Consider the following 25,824-nt stretch of genomic DNA (forward strand, 5'->3'; position numbering starts at 1 on the left):
TTATAGACAACTCTGAAGCACTGGTCATCCACAAAATGTTATTAAATGATTATGACAATATATGTTTCCATGTCAGACTACGTGGGATCAAGACTGGTATCTGTCACTTACTCCAGCATATTTAATCTTAGATTCCATTTTCTCATCTCTAGATAAAAACTGTAACTATACATTCTCATTAGGAGCATTTGATGAAGTAATAGACATAAACAATTTAGCACAAAGGATGGCTAGCACACACAAAAGATTTGTGTTTGCATGAGCATGCCACAAACACATAATCATAGAAATTATTTTTTAAATGCAAAATTTCAAAATATTTCAAAATTGTAAAAGTAATGGAGAAAGAGAGACAGAGAATGCTCAAGTTTAAATGTCACACCAGCATATATGTGGAGGCAGATTCGTTTTATAAAGTAAACATAAATCAAAGCCATGAGAAAAGGATTCAAAGGAGTAGGTCATAGGATTGGGTTTATCTCAAAGAACGACTCCCCAAAAATGAGTTTATTTATTTATTTTTTTAAGTTTTAGTTTTATGGGTAGTTTTAGTAGTTTCATGGCCCTGGTGTGGGATCATATCCATAAAAATGAGATCCAAATGATTCATTGTTTAATCACCAATATTTGAATAAATTAAGTAAACCCCTGAGAAAGGATAAAACTAAATAATATATCAGGGACAATGTACTGGTATTTGTTGAAGCTAGGTAATGGATATGAGGAAGTTTATTATATAATTCATCTTATTTTGTGTATTTAGAAATTTCTATAATAAAAGTTTAAAAGTCTAATAACTCAAAATTAGTATAATAGACAAATTTGTAAGAATTCCAAAAATGCCAGAGGATATTTATAAAATTTCATGGCTAGATATCATTTTTTCTGAAAAGACTAATTTTTAAAGATTAGATTGTTTTATGTGAGAAAAAGCTAATTATCTAGAAATACCAACATGTATATAAACATACATATATTGCTTATAAGTTACTTAATATACAATATGATGCCATGAAGGGCAAATGGAACAAAGATTAATTAGTATAAAGCTGGTAGGCTATTCAGTTAAGTAGCTGTCTTTAAAACAATGAATGAAATGAATTATGAGTCTCACTACAAATCTAATTTTGGATGCACACATCTTTTCACTGACAGCAGGTTGTTGTCAGCTTCCCTTTATACTTAGGATTAAAAAAAATAAGATTTAAAATAGAAACAAGGCTAACATAGCATCAATCAAATTTATGGTGGTATTTGACAGACAAGGTAGAGGAGAGAGATTTGAAAGTCTGGACAAGATTAGGAAAAATAATCACTGAAAACAAACAGTGAATTTGAGAATCATAGCTAGTCTGAGTATCTGTAGATAAGCCACCACCAGAACTAGGCAAGGCTCTGAATTGATGACCTAAAAACTTCTGAGCGTTGTCCTTTGCCTGAGTAACAAATGGAGAACTGGTGTCTCCCTTGTAACTTTCTATTTCTGTCTTACGTAGTTTTGGAAATTCCAACACACAACTCTACAATTCTGCATAGGTTTGTGTAGGTTTACCAGAAATAGGCTCTGTAGATTCTCAAGTATGTTTCCAGTGGACCATAACAGTATACATTGGGATAATTTGAGTAATTCTAAAATAGGTGATTTCTTCATTTCTTCACTAAACATAGCAGCATTAAGCTGTTTCTTCTATAGTGCTCATAATGGTCCTAATCTTTCATCAATTCAAGTGGGGAAAGTTCCAATACTTTGTATAAAATAACATGCTCTAGAATTAGTCCCCCTAAAAGTGTTCTTTCTTAACTTCACTGTAAGTCAGTTTACAATCAATTTAAAAAGTTGATTTCAAGGATCATTGTTTCATAAAATTCTAGGCACTCTTTTGTATACTTTATAATGTGGTATTTTAAAAGAATCATTTTCCTCTTATTACTTTCTTTTTATGGTTAAAATGTATTAGCATTTCAATGATATCATTATTTCTTGAAATATACAAAGACTGACTATCTCTTCTTACAGGAAGTATGGAAATATTCGGCCACAATTGCTTTTAAAAAAAAGAGACTACAGTCTACTGATTCTACAGTTCCTGCATTCATGGGTTAGTCTGTATCAGGATTAAATTGGGTCAATGGACCATGAACAACTTGTATCATTACAGGCATGAAAGGGCCATTATCATCTATCAGGTCAAGCTGCAGAAGGTGAAAATAAATGATCTTGGCAAAAAAAAGGGGATACTTATCTATAATCTTTAGGTCTTCTAAAAGCAACAATGTCTTTATTAGTTTCATTTAGGAACATTCCCAGATAAAATTAAAATTTTATTTAGATGTTTCACTAATCTTCACAATTACCATATCTGCTTTCACAAATTGCAATTGCTATAGCAGAGTCGTTATTATGACAAATGAAATCTAAACACCAGCAAGGCACCACGAAGCCCCACAAGTACAAAGGCAATGAAAATTCAAGAACTGAAGTGAGTGCCCTTGTAGATTCTGAACTCCCTGGTTCTTCTTACTCCCTAATACTAAGCTTGAGGTTTAGAGGAGATTCATGTACTCTTTCAGGTCACCTTAACAATAACTGCATTCCCTTAAAATGGAATGAGAGAGAAATGGTTCCTCCCTAAGACTCTCATTTGCCATCTTGGAATAACTTGTCACTTGGGATATTGGGTCAAAACCCAGAATACTAAACAGATGTGGCATGATGGCAAATATGGCTTACAATGTAAAATGAAGGCCTGTGGATTTTATGCCCAGGAAGCAAACTAGTTGATTAAAAACATTTGTTTGTTGGCATCTGTAAAAAAAAAGGTCACAAAGAACCTTTGTAGCTGAAGGAAACTCAAACGATGTAAACATGTTTTATTGGCCTGATACTATGGCTCATTTTTTTGTTGTTGTTGTTTCTCCTCAGCTGTGCTTAGGAGCAACTTGGCTGGTTGCAAACTTGTGTATTCATTTGTTACTGTAAACTAAGCTTCTAATATTACCCATTAGCTGTCTTTTACTCTATACTTCATTCTTTCAGGTGTATCTTTGTTTTTGTAAGTTACAAAAAGTAAGTTACAAAAGTTGTAAGTTACAAAGTCTATGCATATGCATGCTTTTTTTTTTATCTAAAAAAACATTTATTTGGGACAATTATATATACCAAGAGCAGTGAAGGATTTCATAAATGTGGAAACAGCTTTGTGTGCCATTAGAGAGCTTATTATGCAGTAGGAAACATAATAGTATTTACAGAAACCATAATTCTAAAAAAAAAAAAAATTGTCCAGATGTATCCTAAAGTAAAAATTTTCAAAATAATGTGTCTTTAGAGCTCCTATCAATTTTGATTCACAGCTTCTTTATGTATTTCATGAATTATTTGAGAAATAAAGAGAATTTTAATGTTTCTATTTGAATAGATAGCACTAAGGCAGTAAGCTGAGTTTAAATCAAATTAAATTATTTTTTCAATGTTGCTTTTCTTGTGCTTAGCTTTGCAGTTCAGTGTGTGTATGCATGTGTTTTCATGCTTGCATGTATTTTTACTATGCTCTCAGCCTACTTTATGAAAGGTCCAATGTTTAAAGATAATTATGGACTTTTTAATAAAATGTCCCAAACAAAACTGAAAATATTTTCATATTTGTACTGTGTTTTTGAATCTAATTGCTACAGCTAGGCTTTACAAGTATTTATATGAACTTCATATCTTAATTGTATCAATCCGCTGTATGATAATTTTTAACAATAGAAAGCCCATCATCTATCGACACCCAAACTTGTCAACCTTTCGGTTTCTTCCTAGAGTTGAATGAATTAGTACGGCCATTTGAATTTTGATTATGTATGCCAACAGCAATTTTATAAGTATATTTCTTCACCCATTTTTCAAGACAAAACTTATTATGACTGTAATTATATGAATCATTTTTACAATTTCATGGTAGCAATTAGTAATGGAAGGCATCAACTTTCCTAAAAGCATTATGAGGTTTTTTTCTACTCAGATGCTAGCTTTTTGTACTTTCAACTCTTATAGGATAACTTCTAAAGATCTTATATCACCGGAATAGTATCTGATATTTTCACTCAAATAGTATTTGTGGGTGGTGTGCTGTTTCTTTTTCTTTCTTTTTTTTTTTTTTTTTCTACTCTCAGGTTGGATATTCTACAAACTGAGATGATTTTATCCTAAGCATTGTCAGTTCAAAGCCATAGAAAATAAAGTTGCAATTCCCAGATCTACTGCTTTGTTTGGTCAAACTATTTTCAAAACTTTCATATGACTGTTTTGTTCCTTTTGTTTTTCTCACTGTGTGCATTTATAAATTTTCAGAGCCCTCACTTTTTCTACCATGTTGGTGTACATGCTAAAACCACAACGTTCTCCAAAATATCACTTTTCCTTATACAGTACATTTCTCCTGTATATCAGGTGCTGGTACAACTTAGATAGTTCTTATAGGTGAAAAATTTCACACTGGTAGTTGTTACACTCAGTGTAAAACTCCTGTTGATGATGAGCCTTTATGGGAAGCAAAGGGTCAGGATCAGCAATTTACTTGCAATCTCAGGAGTGGTCTCTTAATTTTTTAAAAAATATTTTATTTGACAGAGAGATGCAAGCAGGAGGAATGGTAGGCAGAGGGAGAGGGAGAAGCAGGCTCCCCACTGAGCAAGGAGCCCATTGCAGAGCTCAGGGCTGGATGAAGGGCTGGCTCCCAGTGATGTAGGAAGGAGTTAAGGGCAGATGGGCCTAGGCAGGGAGAGATAGGGAAAGGCCCAAAGCCAGGCTCCCAGAAATCTGTGGGCTCCCATGAACCCCAAAGACACTGAAAGGCCCCAGAATCAGGCTCCTATCCATCCCCCAAAAAACAAAGATAAGACAGTAAAAACAGAAAAAATAAACATGGCTCCCTAGCTCCAAAATGTTAGGAAGAATTCCCCTTTAATGGCTAGTAAGTAATCACAGAAACTCCCCAGACCACAAAGAAATAAGTCATGAAGGTGTTACCAGTAGTCTCTGCTCAAACCAAAACTGCATCTCAAGGCCGTAGGCTCCCTGGCTAGGTTCTCAATTAAAGACCACACACCCTCCCCCGCACCCCAAAAGACCAACCCTACAAGCCCTGTGGCAACCCTGTCTGGGCCCCTCCCCTTCTGAGAGCTTTCTCTGTATCTTTGCTTAATAAACTTACATCACTTTGCTCACTCTCTGTTGTCTGTGAGATTCATTCTTTGACTCCATGAGACAAGAACCAAGCTTTCCCTTATCACCAGAACCCTGGGATCATGACCTGAGCTGAAGCAGACGCTCAACCAACTGAGCCACCCAGGAACCCCAGGAATAGTCTGTTTTAACAAAGGAATTTCTCATTAAACATATCTCTTCCCAGTGAACTGGTATTATAGGAATTAATGAATGAAATGGGCAAAGTGTAAACTATAAATGAGAGAACCCATCCTTAGGTAAAAGATATAGCTACTGCTTTGCTCCTTGCTGCCAGGTCTCTCTGTTTCTTCAAAAGAAGCCAGAAATCCAGGACTGTATACAAAACGTCTCAGTATTTTAAGCTCAGGCCAGTGATTCAAATAAATGTAAAACACCGTAGAGGTAAAGCAAGCATATTAATGAGAGTTGCCAGTTTGGAACCTTGCTCTAGGCAAGTTGCTTTGGTCCTTTACTTTCTGAGTGTGAACTGAGGAAAGGAAGAACAAAGAAACTTCCCAATCTATTGATTTCTGAGCTCAAGCATACACCAGAGCACATGCCAGAAAATGTGGTCAGGAAGCTGACTTAAACACAGGCTCCCTTTTCTCTCTTCATTAAACTCCATCCTTGCTGACTTCCCTTCCTCATTGGTGTGTCCTCGACTTTGTCTTACTTACAGGTACAGAGACAGAAAAATTAATAAATAATAATAAAAATAAAAATAAACTAAAAAAACAAAAACCAAAAAACTCTTGATCTACTAACCTTTAGCCTTGACAATGGTTTTGGATTGACAAAATAATTACCAAGGAAATAAATAATTCCCAGTAATAACAAAGTATTTTCAGTTACATATTATGTTCTACATATTTATTATCTCCTCAAAAACAATCAAATAATAAAGATATTATCCATTATTTATGAAAAAAAAACTGAAATTTAAGAGAATAGAGTTGAGTAGATTCCCCAGGGAATAAATGACAAAATAGGAACTGGAACCCTGGTTTTCTGGCTCTAAAACCAGCGTCTCTCTTCTGCTCCTTCCCAGAGGAACACACAAAGAACACTGTGCGCAATAACTTGAGTTACTCAACATTTGACCCTATTCTCAAGAATCATGTGCCTTGTCTTTCCAACAGTCAGTGTCTCCTCACTGGAGTCCTTCAAGCTTATACTAACTTTCTTTGAAACTGACTCCAAATACTTACAAAATACATAAGAGGTGGTGCGGTTAACATCTGTGACTGTTTGGACCAGAGAGTGGCCCTGTGGTTTGCAACTATTAGAAACAATTATAGCATCTCTTTGGCAGGTCAAAGAGAAATTCATTAAATTACTGCTTCAGAATTGAGTTGCAATCGCTTCCAATAGGGCCTAATGCCCATATTTGGAAAAAAGATATTTCTAGCCTCTAAAAAGTACCTATGTAAACAATCTTACAACCAAATTTATGCTAATAAACTTAGACTGGTTGATATATATATATATAATTATACATACACACAGACATACATATAATTATACATATATACACATATATGCAATGCACAAGGTAAGCAATCCTACTCATAATTTATGAGATAATTGAATTCAATATTAATTTAAAAGATCTTTTTTTTTTTTTTTTTTTTTTAATGCCAAAGTGAATTCGTAAAAGGCAAACTTTTTTACCCGTATCTTGGGTCCAAAGCGATGGCCCTGGGATGTTCCATGGCTCCAGCTATGAGTGTAGTTCTTAAGGAACCGTCTAGTTTGGCCACTTCAATTTGGTCCAGATTGCTATCTATCCAGTATATGTTGCCTGCTATCCAGTCGACTGTCAATCCTTCAGGAGTAGCCAGGCCATGCTCCACAACCACTTCTATTGCACTGACTCCTATGAGAACAAAAAACAAAAAACAAAAAAAAAGGAAACTAATAGTTTTACCCATTCAAGGAACTTGTTAAGCAAAAACAAACAAATGACAACAACAACAATAAAAACCTCTCAAAACCCATTCAACTGATTTTTAATTTCTGCCTGATTAGCTCTAAATTCTGCAGTCAAAACCCAAAAATGTCAATTTAAGAGCAGTGCAAAGTTTTTAAGCATTATACTGATTTTGCAAGATGTATTACTTGGCACAAGGGAAACTAAGAAGACTCCAAATTTAGAATTACTGAGCTTTCCTACCAGAAATTTTTAATTTCTTAAGCCCTTTCAGTGACAGGGAAACGGAATATTTAAATAACTCTTGAGGCTAACAATATTTAGATTTCAGAAAGTTATTTGTTTCTGGCTTTTGAAATAGGACATAGGATTTGGGGAATAATAATGATGTGCTGGTTAAAATTAGTGCAATTTAGTGTCAACATTGATCTTCACGGGTAGAATAAAGAGAAAAAGTCCACCTCGGGCAACATGCATTATAGCTAGTCAGCAGCCACCCTTCTCTGAAGCATGATAGATAAGATAGCTTTACTGCACTGACCCTTAAAGATAAGCCCAGAGTCATACTCCCCACCCCTCCTTGGCCCAAAGACTTATAAGATATAACATGATTACAACTAAGAGAGGAAGGTATTAGTGTGGTCTAAATAAAAATAAGCAATGCTCTTATGTATCCTTCTTAATTTCTTTTGTAATTAAAAGTTATTTGATTTTTTTTTTCTAATAGGTTAACTCTTCATAGTTTATGGTATTGGCAGCATTTTTGTTAACATTTTAACAGTTTTTTGTTTTTCAACACGGAACCAACTAAGCCCAAGGATCTAAATCCATTGCTTGAATTCAGTCTCTTGCAATATTCCATAGGACACAAATTCACATATGATAACTATATTGTGTTTATTACCATTTTTCCAAAATTGCAAAGGTGACTTAAGGAGAAATTCAGATTTTGATAGAAACACCTGGGCTTTGAAATACCACACAGATCCAACATTTTCAAAAAGATTATTACATATATTTATCTCAGAGCCTTGATTCTCAAAAAGAAAAAAGAAAAAGCCTAGATTAGACAAAAGAGGTAAGTCAAATTATGATGAAAACATTTAGTTCATATTAGTGGTCTTTGTAATGATTCATTACTTGTTTGAATTTTTCTGAAAGACGGTAAAAAATAAAACACTTAACTCACAAACATATGTCTACTAGTATGTGGAAGGTGGTAGTTATAAATATTTTTCTCCACCAAATATCCACAGAAAAGCTCACAATTTGAAAATGGTATGCATAAAAAAAAAATGGTATGCATAGTGGCTTTCACCATTCATTTCCTTCCCTCAACATACCTTCACACATATACTTGACATTCCTGGTTTTACATATGTGAGGGAGGAGATAAAGAATGAAAGTGCAAGATTAATCTAAATCCCATTTGATTGCATCATATTTTTCTGGAATTTGCAGTTAAAAATTACCTCCACTTTCAGAAAGCTTGCCCCGGTATATTCTGTCTTCTACAACATCTGTCCAATAAAGTAAACTCTGATTGAAGTGAAAATCAAGTGCTATCGTGTTTCTCAGCCCAGGAACAAGTAGACTATAGTCTCTCTTATGAAGATCAATCCTTCTGATCTCATGACGAATAGAAAAGATGATGAATGCTTCAAAAGGATCTGAAAGTAAATTTATTTTTAATAGGCTTATAAAAATATTTATATGCTTTCATAAGTAGAATAAAACACTTGAGGTTAAATCCAATTATTTACCAGCATAATTTACTATATAACTCTCTGCTATTACAGGAGCAATTTCTTTTAATACAACATTTAGAGGAAACTTGAAAATTTTAGGTTGATATGTATTCATTAAAATAAGTATACTTTTTCTCTCCTTGGATTTTTTTACACCTGATTCTGATTAAAAAATACAAGAATTATTGAAATTTCAAGACAAAATAGGGATTTTTCTATTTTAATGGAGCTTCAGCTGACAATCCAAACCTCTGAAACATTAACACAAGAATTGCTAAAAGTTGACTAAAACTAATTTTGCTACCCTTAACCCATCACATTCCTACAGATCCACAAAGGAAACAGACCCAATAAAAGAGGATTTCTGTGAAGAAATTACAGACTTATAGTTTGAGTGTACTCCCCAGAAGAGGGTAGATGATGGCTTTCTCCCCAGTCTGAAATTTACAAAAATTACATCATCATTTTGGTAATGTGTCAAATCCTGTACCAATTACTGTTGGACATACTAAGATGAGTTAGACACGAATTTTGCTTGATGAATATACATTTTGAGAAAGGGGAATCCATGCTTATAAAGATTTCCTCTCATTTCTATGTTAGTACCATTCCTTTCAGCTTTCCTTTAGGGAGATTTGTTTTCCTATTTCTTTTTTTTTTTTTTTTTTTTTTTTTTTTTAATTTTTATTTATTTATGATAGTCACAGAGAGAGAAAGAGAGGCAGAGACACAGGCAGAGAGAAGCAGGCAGAGAGAAGCAGGCAGAGAGAAGCAGGCTCCATGCACCAGGAGCCGGACGTGGGAATCGATCCCGGGTCTCCAGGATCGCGCCCTGGGCCAAAGGCAGGCGCCAAACCGCTGCGCCACCCAGGGATCCCCTTGTTTTCCTATTTCAATTATAGATACATCCTCTGAATGTGAGCTGCTATAATCATCTCTTTCCCTGCTGATTGGCTCAAAAGGAGGATGTGAAATCTAAATCAGTCGAATGGGTCTACAAACTTCCAGAGAATATTGCAATTTTCTTATAAGGCCAGAGATCTCTAAGCCTAGTAATGCCAGTGTCTATGCCCTTGCAGTTTGTAGAAGTATACTTGTGATATTGTTGTTGAAGAGAAAAAATGCACCAAAAAAAAAAAAAAAAAAAAAAAAAGGAAGGAGCCTTTTTTTGAACACCTGGAGATGTTCAAGTCCGTAGGCTAAGGATATTCAAGTCCACTGTTGCAATTATCCATAAGTCTAGTTCCTTCCTTCATATTCCCTATACATTTCCCATACTTTGGATATGTAAGCCAATGCACTTAACTCCAACTCAGTTTGAAATAGTTTTTTGCCAATTGCAACCAGGTTTACTGTTTTTATTAATCTCCATTCCTCAGAGAGTTCTTTTCTGATCAATTTCTTAATAAAGTCCATTTTTATTATTTTATATCTCCATAACCTATTTATTCTCTTTAAAGTAAACTTTTTTTTTTTTTTTTTTAAGATTTTATTTATTTACTCATGAGAGACAAAGAGAGAGAGGCAGAGACATAGGTAGAGGGAGAGGCGGCTCCTCGCTGGAAGCCTGATGTGGGACTTGATTTCGGGACTCCCGGATCACGACCTGAGCCAAAGGCAGACCCAACCACTGAGCCACCCAGACGCCCCTGAAGTAAACTTTAAAATCACTATCTATTTGCCATCTGTCTTCCTCACTGGTTTATATGTTTTATTAAAACAGGGATCTTGTTTGGCTTGCTCATTATAATAGCCCTAATACCACACACCGGGGAAGACATAATACATCCAGGTCTTAGATAGAGAATCGTGCTAACCTAGGCTGCCTGCCACTGGTGTAGGGAAATCACTGGCCATTTTTTTCCCCATATTTGTTTTATAAGCTCAAAGTCATCAAAGTGAATACACATGTGGAGGTAACTATGAGGGAATCAAAAAGTAATGGATTTTTTTCTTTTTAAGTTTTTATTTATTTACATGAGAGACACAAAGAAAGGCAGACATAGACAGGGAGAAGCAGGCTCCTTGCAGGGGGCCTGATGCAGGACTCCATCCCCGAACCCAGGATCACACCCTGAGCCAAAGGCAGATGCTCAGCTGCTGAGCCACTAAGGTTTCCCTCTTTGGTATCATTTTTAAAAGACCAACTACCCATAGCAAAACATAAATAATGCACAATCTATGCTATCATTTATATTAAAAATATTTTTCTAGACCTATATGAAGGTAAAGAATATGATACTTCTTGAAGGCTTACTGAGGAAATGTTGTTACCTGCTATGGAAACTGGTATATGGGATTCAGAAGTGGGAAGAAAGCTTTCACTTTATTTTCTGTTGATACAATTTTTTAGCACTATCATATTTTTCCACTAAGATTAACAATTTTTAAGAATAAAAATTCAAACAAACAATAGAAGGAATTATAATTTCTTGCTTCTTAGAAACACTAATAAATAAAACAAAAATTGGGCATGACATATATGCTGAGCAAGGTAATTCAGTATGACAAATATTGTAAAACATGTTGTGTGTGTGTTTTTTTTCTCCTTAAGGAGAACTCACATTTCTACTACAGCAATATTTAAGAGATCATTTACTGCTCTTACTTACATGCTCTATGTGAGAAAGTGCTCTCTCCTAAACCAAAAATTACTAACTTGTTTGTTGCAACTGAATGTAGAAAGAAATTCTACAAGAGAAGACCTGGATTCTACTCTTGCCTTGGCTACAAATAAAGAAAAGTCACTAAAGCTATATAGGTCTTATCTTGATTTTTAAAATAAAATAATACTTTTGTTGCTACATGATTTAAAGTTTTATATGTGAAAAATCTTGAATTATTAATTGCATTATCAATAAAACAATATTTATATTAACCAAAATAGTCTTTAAGACAAATAGCTTTTGTAGAAGTAAAATGTTCTCTATATATAAGACAACAGATAAAATTCCTAAATTGGTGTGTGCCTAATATTATAGACTGAAAATATATAAAGCAAAATCTGACAGATTTAAATGGAGAAATCGATAAATCCATAATCATATTGTGATATATTTAACCACAACTCCCACACAAACTGATAAAAAAAAGCCATAACAATGATTAAAATAACAAAATAAACAAAAGTTCAATCTACTGGAAATAAATAGAAATCTGTACATCAAAATAGAAGATATACTCTCTTTAAGTACACACAGAATATGTAACAAAATGGCCATGTTTTAGTCTACAAAGTAAGTACCAAGAGATAGCAAATAATCAACCTATTAATGGACACCTGATCTGAGCACAATGGAATTAAATAAAAATCAATTATAAAGACTGGTAAGCTTCACATATACTTTAGTACTAGAAATAATTGCTAAACAATTTCTTGACCAATAGGACCTCAATAAGGAATTCAGAAATAAAGAGAGATATTATTATGGCAACAAATGTATAGATTAAGAAGAATGAACAATTAAAACTAATGAAATAGAGAATCAGTTCCTGGATGGTGAAATGAGGATCCAAAACCATCTCTTTCATAAAACAGTGAAAACACTGACAAAATGGTCAAAATCACCTTTTTCTGAACTCTAGAAATTCAAGAAAAACTGCTGAATATCAGTATTATATGGTGTTTTAATATGTACCAAACCCATTCCCCTGTCCTTAGCTTAATAATTGATTTAAAAACAAATGATCCACAAGTTCCCAGAGGGGACATATGGATTTGGAGCTCCCCCAAAAGCCCAAGCTCCAGAGAGAACTGTTCAATGTGGGAAAGATGGCCTTTTCAAGAAAATGTGCTGGGGGAACTGGATTTCTGTATTCCATAGAATGAGGTTGAAACCTCACACCATATATAAAAACTAACTCAAAATGTATCCTAGACCTAAATATAAGAGCTAAAATCACACAACTATTGGAAGAGTACTTAGTGACTCTTTATTAGGCAAAGACTGTGAATAGTCATTTAACCCAAGAGCCTACAAAAATGACCAAATAAGTGGACAAGAAGATGCTCAATATCATTGATTATCAGGGAAACACAAATCAAGCACAACATCACACTTCACATCCCCTAGAATAACTATAACAAGAAAAATGGACAATATCAGATGATGGCAAGATTGGGTGGAAATTGGAGCCCTCAAGCATTGCTGGCTGGATTTTTAAAATGACACAGCCACTTTGGAAAACACTTTGGCAGTTCCTCAAAATGTTAGACATTGACTTACCATATGATCCAGGAATTCCATTCTTAGTTGTACACACAGGGGAAATGAAAAGCATGTCCACACAAAGCTTGTATGTGAATTTCATATCATTATTCATACAATCAAAGAATAAAAATCCAAATGCTCATCAACTGATGAATGGATAAACAAAATGATATAATACAATAAATATACTTTTCAGCAATAAAAATGAATTAAATACTGATAAATGGTAAAACATGAATGAATGAACCTTGAAAGCTCATGCCACATGAAGGAAACTAGTCACAAAAGAGCATGTACTGCATTATTCCATTGTTATGAATTGCCCAGACTAGGCAAATCTACAGAGACAGAAACTAGGTTAGAGATTGCCAGCGATGAACTAGGGTTTGATGGGGAGTGAATTTTAAATATGTATGGAGTTTGTTTGGGGGGAGAATTAAAATGTTCTAAAATTAGATAGTTGTCATGGTTGCACTACTCTGTGAATATACTTCCAACCACTGAATTCTGTACTTTAAAAGAATGAATTTTATGGCATATATATTATATCTCAATTCATCTGTTTTAAAAAAAAGGGAAATATGGTAATTAGTGTGGAAATTTGTAGAGAATAAAGAAATGTACAACTTCTGTTACCTAAAAATCATGATTTTTACCTCAATCCAATTAATCTGTATAACTATACTTAGCTCATTAGCTCTGAAAACTTTTCCATCTATACAAGGAAAAAATAAACCATGCAGATAATTTAATGTTCTTTTTCTTCTCTGTGTATTTGTGGTAGTTGAATAAAATGGAGAATTCATCTTTTAAAAATTAATAAAATAATAAATAAATTCAAGAACCCAGAAAAGATAACTCTAATAAGTTAGGAAGAATAACATAAATATAATTACAGAAATTGATAAAATAGAGAAAAACATTATTAAAAAAATGGAAATCATTTGTTTGAAGGATAAAATACAGATAAGCATGTGGAAGGACCAATACATATACATATGCATGCACATAAATATATGTAGAAATGAGTAATAGGAAAAATTAAACTAGGAAAGTAATTATTATGGATATTATTATTTATATTCAATAAAAAATTAAAAAAAATAAGAGTGATATATATATTTTAATAATAAATTTGAAAATAGGTAAAGTAAGCCATTTTCTAGAGAAATATTTTGCCAAAATTGACTTGTAAAGAAATAGAAAATGTGAATAGACCTACAATCTATAATAAAAATAAAAATTGAGTGAGTAAAATTATACCCTCTAACCAAGTATAGAAGAGAACAAAACAATCCATAAATAATGAGATAACTGGAGAAATAGAGAGTGTTAAGAAAATGTTATAGCAGTTAAAACAAGAAGACCATAACCATTATCTTGGGCAACTATTAAGAAGACTGAACATTACTAAAATAGCAAACACTTATAGAGTGCTTCTTAAATAGAATTACTCTTAAATATTTCATAGATCCCCATTTGTGCAATCCTCACAAAGTCCTAGGAAGTAAGTGATATTATCGCTCCCATTTTTCACGGGAAGAAAAAGAGGCACAGAGAAGTTATGTAACTAATATGCCAGAGTCACACAGCTAGTAAGTGGAGGAGCAGGGATTTGAACAAATTTTCTGTCTAGTGTTAGCAATGAATTGGAGACTCAGGAACTCTTATAACAGCTGATGGAGTCTACATTTTTAAAACTGTTTTGGAAATATAATTGGCGATGATAGAGATGACATGTGCAACTGAAGGTACACATGCACTTGAACATGTGTGGTTCAGCTTGTGCACATTTCCACAAATAGACATCATAAGAGCTTTCACCGCAACATAATTTGATGTAGCAAGGCACTGGAAATAACATCAATGACCATGAATAGGAGAAGATTAACAAAACTATAATCTTTTTATACAGCAGAATGCCATAGAGAATTTAAAAGGAATAAACAGAGCTATTTAAAACACTACACTATGGATACTTCTCAAAATCATATTTGTGACTAAAAATTCCAACTAATTCCAGCTGGATATATATAATGTATGTGATTCCATAAGCTAAGAAACACAAAAATTATATTACATGTTGTTTAAGAACACAAACTATGACAGAACAGATATCCTAATTTCACAAAAGGAGCTACCTCTGGGATGGAGGAATGGATGAACAGAGGACTCAAAGTTATTTAATATTTCATCACTTTCAGAAAATAATTTGTACCATGTATAGCATGAATAAATTGGATAAATTTTCAATATGCTAAAATATTAGCTTTGAATACATTATTCTCCAATATGTTTGAAAGATTTCACAAAATGGAAGATGACACGAAATGTCTTTTTCTTTTTTTTTTTAAGATTTATTTCTAAGTAATTTATATACCCAGTATGAAGCTTAGACTCATAATCCTGAGATCAAGAACTGCATGTTTCACTGACTGAGACAGCCAGGTACCTTGAAAACATATCTTGTTTACTCTGAACAGTGACTGTTACATGGACTCTTTTATTAAAACTTTCTTTTTTTTTTTTTTTTTGCTTCATTTATAATTTATTAGCTCTTCCAGTGTTTCACAGTGATACAGGGGTTTCAATGATTAACACCAATGGGACAAAAGGTGGACCTACACAAATGTCTTGATTGAATCAGACTATTACTGATGGAATTTTTTGGTCTATCGTAAGTAGTATTAGGCAATCTTCCATCCAGGCAATCTCATAGCTCACAGGGGGGAATGTAAATGTCCTTAAAGCTGAACAATAGTAAGCCCGTGGTTTGATGATTACACTATCTCATACTGGTTATTTGTTATGGCGCAAGAGAGGCAGTAGGATAGAAAGATTCCAACCAGCTGAAAGCAAGCAACTCCAAAAGAAATTCCCGCAACCACTCCCATTTCTGACTCTATAATGGTCATCACCTTTATAAAACAACCTTCATTGTTTACTTTATCTGCATCTCTCTGTGGAGAACAATTTTCAAGTTTACAGCAACTCTTGGGAAATCCTTTTTCTGAGTAATAATTAGTATCCCTCAATCTCTATAGTCGGTGACACCACAACAAGGTAACGTATTTTGAATCTTGTCTACTGCATCGCTTCTATAATCTCCCGTAGAGTTATACTGCTTTAAAGTTTTCTCATAATTATTCTTAAAGCTGTTCCTAATCTCATGTCTGAAAACAAATCCTACGATGGCAGCGACCAATTCAACCAAAAAAATGAGTCAGAAACATTGCATACAGTTTTAGCATCCATGCAGAAGCTCGGCAGGTAGCAAAACAGCCAAAGGTGCCCAAAAGAATGATGACAGTGCCAGTGCCAATGAGCACGAAGGGGACATTGGTGGCCTTCTCATTTAAAAGGGAAACATAATTCTCCAGGCTCACCTTGCCCCAAATGCCAACGGCAAGAAGGATTAGGCCAGTGATCCAGAAGATGAAAGTGTAGATCAAGAGGACGCTCTTGAAACAAGTAATGACTGGTTTCGTCTGCAGTCTCCGAGACGGGGACTCCATGACTAGCCACGACCCTGCCCCACCACACCAGCTTATTAAAACTTTCTGAAGGCTTTTCAAGTTCTTATATTTACTGTAGTCATTTTGTGTTGAGAATATAGTTGATAAATGTTTACTTGATTACACATGACTATTATAGGCCTGTTTACCAAAATAAAAAATCAAAGTGTAAATATTTAAATTATTTCTATTTGAACTGAATCTTGATAAATTCTCCAAGTGTCTCTACTTTTAAGATTTGTTTACTAAATTATTATTTCTTTTTTAGAAAATAAAAAGTTGTAATGAATAATCCAATATGTAAATTCATGAACTACTGAGAAATCATGAAGACTGGGTTTCAAAATGCCAAGTCTTAAAATGTTTTTTTCCCTTTAATAAGGATAAAAAATAAACATCAGTATAAAATATTTGGTGATAAAACACAATGAAGCATTTTCTCATGTGTTTCAATTTTGATGTAAGGATATTAACTTCTTTTGGGGCAAATTCAATTTGGAATGAATATAGCAAAATATGAAGTAGTCATTCACTTTTGCAGTGTACTAACTTTTTTTTCAGTGTGCTGGCTTGTGGTATTTATTCAGTCTCATAAATGACTGAATTTTACAACTCAAACCACCAAATAAGACTCAATATAGAAGAGGCTTGAAGTTCTTTACCATGAGATGACATGTGTATAAAACAAAGAAGGTTCCAATTTATATATATATATATATATATATATATATATATATATATTTTATATTTTTTTAAAGTGATGAATTTACTTTTAATAAATGTAGCATATTACAAAGAGCTTTAGAAAGGACTTATAGGTCTTCTATCTGCTGTTCTTTTCTCTTTGATTTTTTTAATCCCACTACAGATTTGCATAATGATTGTTACAAGATAGTATATGGAAGCAGTAGATGACTTGTCTAAGAAAGAGTTCCTCTATAGTCCTCTCAGGGTAATTGTTATGACTCCAAAACTAGTAATTTTACATGAATAGTCCTGATTATTTATTATCATACCTATAATGTCCTCAAACATAGTGATATTGTAGTTACAATGCTTTTTCTCCTGCAAGTTCAGAATTTTCACTTTTCTGTTCTCATATTTAATACTTTATTTGAATTTCTCGGTCCCCATCATTAGATATATCCCCTGTACAGAGTAGCAACTTATGAAGTGGTAAATGATCTATTGTTTACTCCAGTTCACTATATATTATTACTTCCTCTTCTCCATTCCTTTAGCTATAGCTATGTTGGGAATGAATGAAAGTGAAATATTATTGAAGTGTGGTATACATAAGGGCAGAAGATATAAAACCTATGAAATGAGTGCTCGTTTTGGCAGCACATATACTAAAATCTATGAAATGAAAGGTAGGATAGACTTTCAACTATTATTCAAACTGGTAAATTTATAAGATTATCTCACCAACTGTCCACCAATTTTGAGAGTTGTTTTTTTTTTTTTTTTTTTTTTTTTTTTATCTGTATGTTTCATTTTGCTGTTGTTTTGCCTTTAATTACTTGCCTGAAAATTCCTGGATATTTTTTTCTCAGTAGCTCTGCTTTATATTTCAAGTTTCTTAAAAACTTATCTATTCTTTCCATTAATAAATATCAGGAATCTGCATTTGGGGCATGTATGTATAGAAAGAGAGAGTGGGAGAATGAGAGAGGGAGAGAGAGAGAGAGAGAGAGAGAGAGAGAGAGAGAAAGAGTTCATTAAGGGGTGAGAGTTTGAGCAAAAATCTTTGCATTTCTAAGATACGGCCCAGTGCTTTTTGCTAGATTATATTTAATAAATACCTGTGATTACATAAGTGAATGCTTAATTATAAGAATCAATGAATAAACAGCCCAAGAGACATTAAATAGAGAGGAGATAAAAATTATTATGGCGAGAAGAAAGTAAGAAAAACAATGAAGTTGGGATCCCTGGGTGGCGCAGCGGTTGGGCGCCTGCCTTTGGCCCAGGGCGCGATCCTGGAGACCCGGGATCGAATCCCACGTCGGGCTCCCGGTGCATGGAGCCTGCTTCTCCCTCTGCCTGTGTCTCTGCCTCTCTCTCTTTCTCTCTCTGTGACTATCATAAATAAATAAAAATTAAAAAAAAAAAAAAAAGAAAAACAATGAAGTGAAGAAAGGAATGAAGCAGAAAGATAAAGAAATATTCTGTAAAGGTCATCGTGAATGAAACTAATAGAGGGCTAAAAGAATGTAGAAGATAGTTGATATGTCTACAGTTTAGTACATGCAACCAAATCCTACAATAAGAAAAAGACAGCCATCTTGATAGAAAAATGGCCAAAGGAAATGAAGAGATGCAAAAGGCTAACAAGCATATAGAGAAATGCTCAAACTTGCCATAAGAAAAATGAAACTAAAACAACGAACTATCACTTTACTTCACTATATTGGATGAAAAAGCTAGAAAATCGGATAATTTTAAGAGCTGGCAAGGATATGGGGACCTTGAAAGTGTACTGTTGGTGGAGGTGGAGACTGTTCAACCATTCTGAGAAGATACTGGTTATACTTTCTCATAGTAAGTATAAGCATACCCTGGGAGTCAATAATTTTGGTCCCAAATAATGTTCATGCATATTTCTAAGACTAGATAAATGTCTGTCAATGCCAGCATTACTTTTGCAGAGATTTGGGGTGATTTAAGTGTATTTATATTGTAGAGTGAATAAACAAAAATAGTTGGGGACATGCCATATGATACCACATAGCGGTTAGAAATAATAGATCAATTGTACACATAGCACAGATCATAAAACTAATAATAAAAACTATTACTACTTCAAGTAATAGAGGAAACTTGTTATATTCAACAAACATTTGCTACAAAATATATTTTTTAAAATGTATTTTCACAAGAGGTGTAAAATAATTTGATGCAGTCTCAGCTTTTAAGAATGTTTGGGTCTAAGTGGTAACAGAAATAAGCTCATAAAATGTACACTATTCAAAGACATCACAAGACTTTGAGGGCACACAGCACAGGGAGGTGGCCTGGATCTTTGTAGTAACTTGTAAAAGCTCTTTCTTTGGAGTCAGATAGAATGAAGTTCAAAAGCTTTGCTCTAACATCTCTTTGCCACAGCCCTGAGTAAATGAAGCAACCTCTCTGGGTCTCAGTTTCCAAAGGAATAAAATCAGAGTATTAATATCCATTGGTTTCCTGTAAGTTATAAATGAATTGCCCATCACACAGTAGATGCTTGATAAGTGGTAGCTATTAGTAATATTATCATAATCAACTTGAGGAAGAATTCATAGAGGAGAGCGTTTTAAATAGATTATAGGATTTCCAGAATGTAGAAGATACTGTTCTGCTCAGATGATAATGAGCAGAGTGCATGAAGGAGGGGGTACAATAAAATGATGCATGTGAAAGTACATTATATGTTCTTGGCAACTATTTATTTACTAATATTACTAATGATGAAAACAGTAATAATGTGCCTGGAATGGAAATCCATAGTGGAGGATAACAAAAGATTAGGTTGGAGAGAGAAAACAAGCAAAAATGAAGAAGGTCCTAAATAGCAGACTGAAGAATTTGATGTTCTTTCCATAAATATTTAAAAGTTACTTTCAAATCATAAATAGACACTGATATATAAAAGTGTCATTTTACTAAAATAAAGAAGTGGATCACCAAATTACCCCCCCTACACACACACACCATAGCTTAATTCCCCTGATCTCTTCACCTTTATTTACCATTATTCCCCAAGGTAGTCCACCTGCTTATCATTACTCTGTTCTCTTTTATTTCATTTTTTATTCTTTAATATACTTCTGACCTCTTTCCATTAACTCTCACCTTCCGGATTTAGATTCTTTTCAATAAAAATACCATATCCCTTCAAGTTTCAATATATTCTTAGAAACTAAAGAAATAAGATGATGACAACAAAGAGGCCAGAGAGAAGACTGTCATCATTATAACATCTATGGTACAGATGCTACCAACTGGAGAAGGAGGACTGAGTCCAAAAGACAATAAATTAGGGTATGGAGAGGGGGGCAGCAAAGAGTTGGGGAAGTCAAAGATAAGTTCAGCTTGTAGGCCTGAAGACCAGAAGAAAACTGGAGCTGCTGACAGGACTATGGATATTTAAGAGAAGAGAAAGAGTCCATTTCAGCCAACAAATTTTGAAGTGACTTAATGACACTCAATTAAAGAGAACTGGATAGTAGGAAAGACAGTATAGCTGGAAATATAAATGCCACAGTAATATGATTTGAGCTGATAAAGGAAGGTCTCAAGAGATCACATATAGGAGTATACGGAAACTAAGGTTTAAGGAATGGGCACAGTTTACCAAAAAGAGAGCACTAAATTTACGCTGTTTTATTTTTATAAAATTATGGATTACATCCATAATCTGTTTACTAAAAAAAAAAAATCATGTAAATTGAGCTGAAAAGCAAATACCATTTTTTTCTAAAGTACTCATTAATAGTTTATTCTGGCATCCAATATAATTTCCACAAAATATTTTGAGGTTTAGTTAATTTAAAAAATGGACAAGAAAACACATATTTATTGAATATCTTCTTTGTTCTTAGAAATTTAAGGAAAATATATAGTACATGTAAAATATCGACCCTATCATGAAGAGCTGGTAATTTGGTGGATGAGAGAGGATAAGAATACCAAAAAAAATAATTATATTCAAGGCAATGTATATTACAAAAAAAAATTATTTTTCCTTATTCTTGTTCAATACCTGACAATCTCACCTCTAAAACACATCTTGAATCTGTTCTTTTCTTTCTTTCAATAATCTTTTGCCTGAATAACCTTCTTTTAACTGGTCCCTGCATTAAATATAATTCTTTAAATCTAAACATGGATAGAAGAGAATAATAAGAACCAAGAAAAACATTGGTGGAGAAATCTCACCTAATTCAGGCTATGAGAAAGTAAGAAGGACGGCTATAATATTCTTTCTGATGTAACTAGAAACATGATGCAAATCTTCAAGTAAGTTGTCTACTAAACAGAAAAGAAACTGGAGATAATGTAATTAATAGGAATATTCTGGGTATTCATAGCATAAAGAAATGAACACTTTGTAAGAAAGTGATTAATGCATTACATATTAAGAAGGAAACATGTAAAGGACTGATAAAAAAGTATTGAAATAGCCAAGAAAAATGAGACTTACAGCTATATTAAATAAAAACTGAAGATCATAAAAATAGTTTTTATGGAAATCTTTATATTTAACTAACTAGATGTTAAGAGTGAACTTAGAGAAAACAGAATCATTTCACAATTCAGCAAAAGCCAGACTAAAGAATTTTGGAAGAAAGGAGCTCTGAGAAATAAGAAAATATGAAAGAACTACAGGAGAAGATTCAAGAGAAAAAAAAGCAGGGGAGTCATAGTTCTAATTTGAAGCATAAAGAGTGCTATTATTCTTTACTTTTAAAATGTCAAGAAGAATAAGAACAGGTATTGCATTCAGTAGAAAGGATACATTTTAAAAGCAGGGACCCAACTTAAAAATGATAGAAAAAAGTAATAAAAGAAGAGCAAGAAAAAAGAAATTTTATTTTCAAAGTTCAATAGTTAGTGGTTAATTCATTTTTATTAAACTCTGAATCTACCATAGGTTTTAAAAAAAGAAAGGAAGTGAATAAAATGCAGAAAAAATCCTCTTTTATACGTAAAAATTGCTTTAAATTAAAAAATAATCTTCAATGGCTAACAAAACCTATATTATCTGAATAATATAAATGCTGACAATGGCATTTGGTATACTGTATGTTTCAGGAAGGAATAAATTACCAGCAGGTTAAATTCTCCATGCAAGAAAGCTCTATATTAACTTTAAAAGGTAACTATACCTTTGCTTCCGTCTTAAACTATAAAAAAAGCAGCTGTGAAATCTAGCAATCCTAACAGTGATAATTGATACAGTACTGTTAGTTTCTTTCTGAGTTTAGAATGGAAGGAGCCAATTACATTAGTAGGATTATCTTTGATCTGGATACTTATATTCAAATGTTGAATTATTTTAATATTGAACATGAATTGCTATTGATTTCATAGAACACAGAAGTATTATAATAAGTCAATACTTTTGTCACCTGTATTCAAAAACCAGTTATGGAGCAAATTCTCATGTAAAATATGATTATATTTTGATCTACTGTTTCCTTAATCCAAACATGTACATAAATAAAATGACTATTATCATTATAAAAAATTGCTTTTTTTTTTTTTTTTAGCCTCTCATGCCAATCACCTTGTACAAGATTCTTGGACAAGAACGAATCAAACAATTGAACTTATGCCTCAAGAACTCAAAAAAAAAAAATTTTGTTTTGCGAACTCAAATTTTAATAGCCAAGAGAAAAAAACACAAAACAACAATCGAAATAAAAGAGTGAAATAACTTAATATTCAAAAAACAACAATGTTCTCTGAAAAAATGTAATACTTTTGATTTAATATTTTTCTAGAACTGGACTGAATATTATATAAAACAAAAAATCTACGACTTGATTTTTTACTATAAGATGCTTATTTCATCAGAGAGATAAGGAATATAGAAAGCACATAGATGGGAATTTGAAACAGCAAATTAAAAATGTGAACATATATTTTCACGGACAATATATTCTAGACATAGAAAGGAGAAATAAATAGAGAACAAGAATATTTTAAAGAATATTCCCTTTAAAAAGATATGAGCTCATAGGTCTTAAAAGAGTATCCAGGATTTTTGGAGATAAAGAGGGGAAGTACAGTCTAAGGAAAAGAAACAATGAGAAAAGTTTATGATGTATAGGTTCAACTTAGTAGTCTGATTAAGTCTGTGTACCACTTATCAGAAAGTTTTAAAAAGTACTCAAACAGTAAGAAGAAAGTTAAAAAAAAAAGTATATATAGAAAAATCAAATACTGTATATTAAAATGCAGTTACCAATATTGAACAAAAAAACACTTTTGGATGTAGTAATATGCATGCGTTTTTTTATTACTGTATTTGATAACAGATTGAGCAGTGGGTCTAATGACCCCCATTTTTTTTTCTTTATAATGACCCCCATTTTTAAAGTAATAGTGGGTTCCAAAACTTGAACATATATGACATTTTGAGATATCAGAACAACTTTAACATGGTGTGAATGTCTATTACTTCAGTTGGAGACATACAGTTGCTGCTAATAATTAGTGTTAACTTTCAGTGAGACATGAAAGAAAATAAAGGTAATATTTTCTCTAACAACATTCACGGACCCCTTCAATTCTATCCATGGACTCTAAGTATTCACAGCCTCATTAAGTCTCTGGAGAAGATAGTGGAAAGTGAGCAAGTTCTCAAAGTGTTGCAACATGCTATAAGGAAGACATTGTTATAATGGGCACTAATATTTGAATGATAAGAAAACCAAGGCTCACCTAGCTTTATGTAGCCCACCTAAGGTCACGTACATAACAAATGCCAACTGCAAGATTAAAGTTCAAAGATCAGATTCCATAGTCCCTGGTTTTCCCAGTATGAATCTGACCTAGAGAATCATCAGAATGGGCAGTTTTAAATGGGCAGTTAGAAGACGAACACAGCCAGAGCGAAGAGTTTATTTCAAGAGCAGAAGACACACCATTGGAGGTGTGGGCTAGGACCGGACTTTGGAGGGTTCTCAAAGCTTGCAAAGAGAAATAAAAGTAAGTGCTTTAGAGAGTACAAAAATAAGCCTTTAGGGATGACGATGTTGGAAGTAGCATTTTAAGAAGGAAGAAAATATCTGATGGACTGTGATTATAAGGATTACTGTAATATGCTGTCAAGAAGATTTGGAGTAGGTCTAAAATGACACATTACAGGGGTGCTTGGGTGGGTCAGTTGGTAAAGCATCTATCTTTGGCTCAGGTCATAATCCTGGGGCCCTGGGATGGAGCCCGCATAGGGTTCCCTGCTCAGTAGAGGGTCTGTTTCTCCCTCTTCCTATGCCTTTCCCTGTGCTTGTGCTCTCTTTCAAACAAATAAATTCTTTAAAAAAATAAATAAATAAAATGACACATTAGGGGTGCCTAGGTGACTTATCAGTTAAGTGCCTTCTGTTCAGGTCATGATCTCAGGGTCCTGGGATTGAGTTCCACATTGGACTCCCTGCTCAGCAGAGAGCCTGCTGCTTCCTCTTCCTCCGGCCCTCCCCCCTCTCATTATCTATCTCTCTTTATCAAATAAATACAATCTTTAAAAAAATAAAATGACACATTATACTTAAATGCCTTATTGAAAATTAGTTGAATCCTTTTATTAATTCTTTAAAGATGTTTTTGTATTACTTTCTCAAGATGTATTCTTAAATATAACAAGATACACAACACAGAAAAAAACCAGAAAGGCACTCGCTATTCTTCAATATAGCAAAACACACATCTACTTACCAACACTTGTGCAACTTTCCCCATCCACATCCAGCTTCCACCCTTCATAGCATGAACACTTGACTGTGTGCTTGTGCTGCTCACACACTTGACTGCATTTTAGATGATTGCTACAATAATCTATAATTTCACATGTTTTATTGTCTTTGTTGAGCTGAAGTCCTTCAGGACAGGAACAGACAATTCCTCTTCCAGGAACAACAGAACAGTGATTGCTACAGCCTCCATTGTTCAGTGAACATTCATCTATAAAAGGAGGGGAACAGATTACAGGGCATTATCAATTGTTTTGCTCAATTAAATACTAATCATTGAACTCAATTCTCTAAGGCTAGAATTAGAGCAAGGATATCATAAATGAATAGAAAAAGCTCTCTGGCTTTTAAAAAAAATATTTATTTATTTATTTATTTATTTATTTTTTTTAGGGCTTGGTGTAGGAATGATAAAATAATTCATTGAAAGACCAAATATAATTCTACATGATAGGAACTGGGAATGGGAGGTTTTAATTTCTATAAAACTTTGGAATACACTTTGTTTTACCCCACAGAGGTAAAGTATGTTCAATGTTTCTTTCTATTGTGCTGAGCCTTTTAGCTTTTGAGCAAAATCAGTTGCTAAGGCCTCCCTGAAGGATATACATTGATGATCTGAAAATTTGACTTAGCTCAGTGTTTATAGCATGCATATACATATACATGTATGATATATATATATATATATACACATATATATATTTCTACGTCTATAGTCTGATTCATAATGATAATGCAGGACGGAT

The 25,824-nt window shown here is 33.4% G+C and overlaps 1 protein-coding gene and 1 pseudogene across 1 annotated transcript in view; both read right to left on the reverse strand.

Moving 5' to 3' along the window:
- Positions 1–25,824, reverse strand: part of LRP1B (LDL receptor related protein 1B) — a 1,837,374-nt gene that overhangs the window by 603,582 nt on the left and 1,207,968 nt on the right. Inside the window, exons 23-25 of the mRNA XM_049097407.1 lie at positions 25,041–25,286; positions 8,615–8,812; positions 6,884–7,088 (exon numbers count right to left, since the gene is read on the reverse strand). Coding sequence (XP_048953364.1) covers positions 6,884–7,088; positions 8,615–8,812; positions 25,041–25,286 — 649 coding nt within the window. The remainder of the gene's footprint in view (positions 1–6,883; positions 7,089–8,614; positions 8,813–25,040; positions 25,287–25,824) is intronic.
- LOC112648947 (tetraspanin-6-like) lies at positions 15,757–16,641 on the reverse strand (annotated as a pseudogene).

The sequence above is a fragment of the Canis lupus genome, chromosome 19 (assembly GCF_003254725.2).
Source record: "Canis lupus dingo isolate Sandy chromosome 19, ASM325472v2, whole genome shotgun sequence".
NCBI classification, from domain to species: domain Eukaryota; kingdom Metazoa; phylum Chordata; class Mammalia; order Carnivora; family Canidae; genus Canis; species Canis lupus.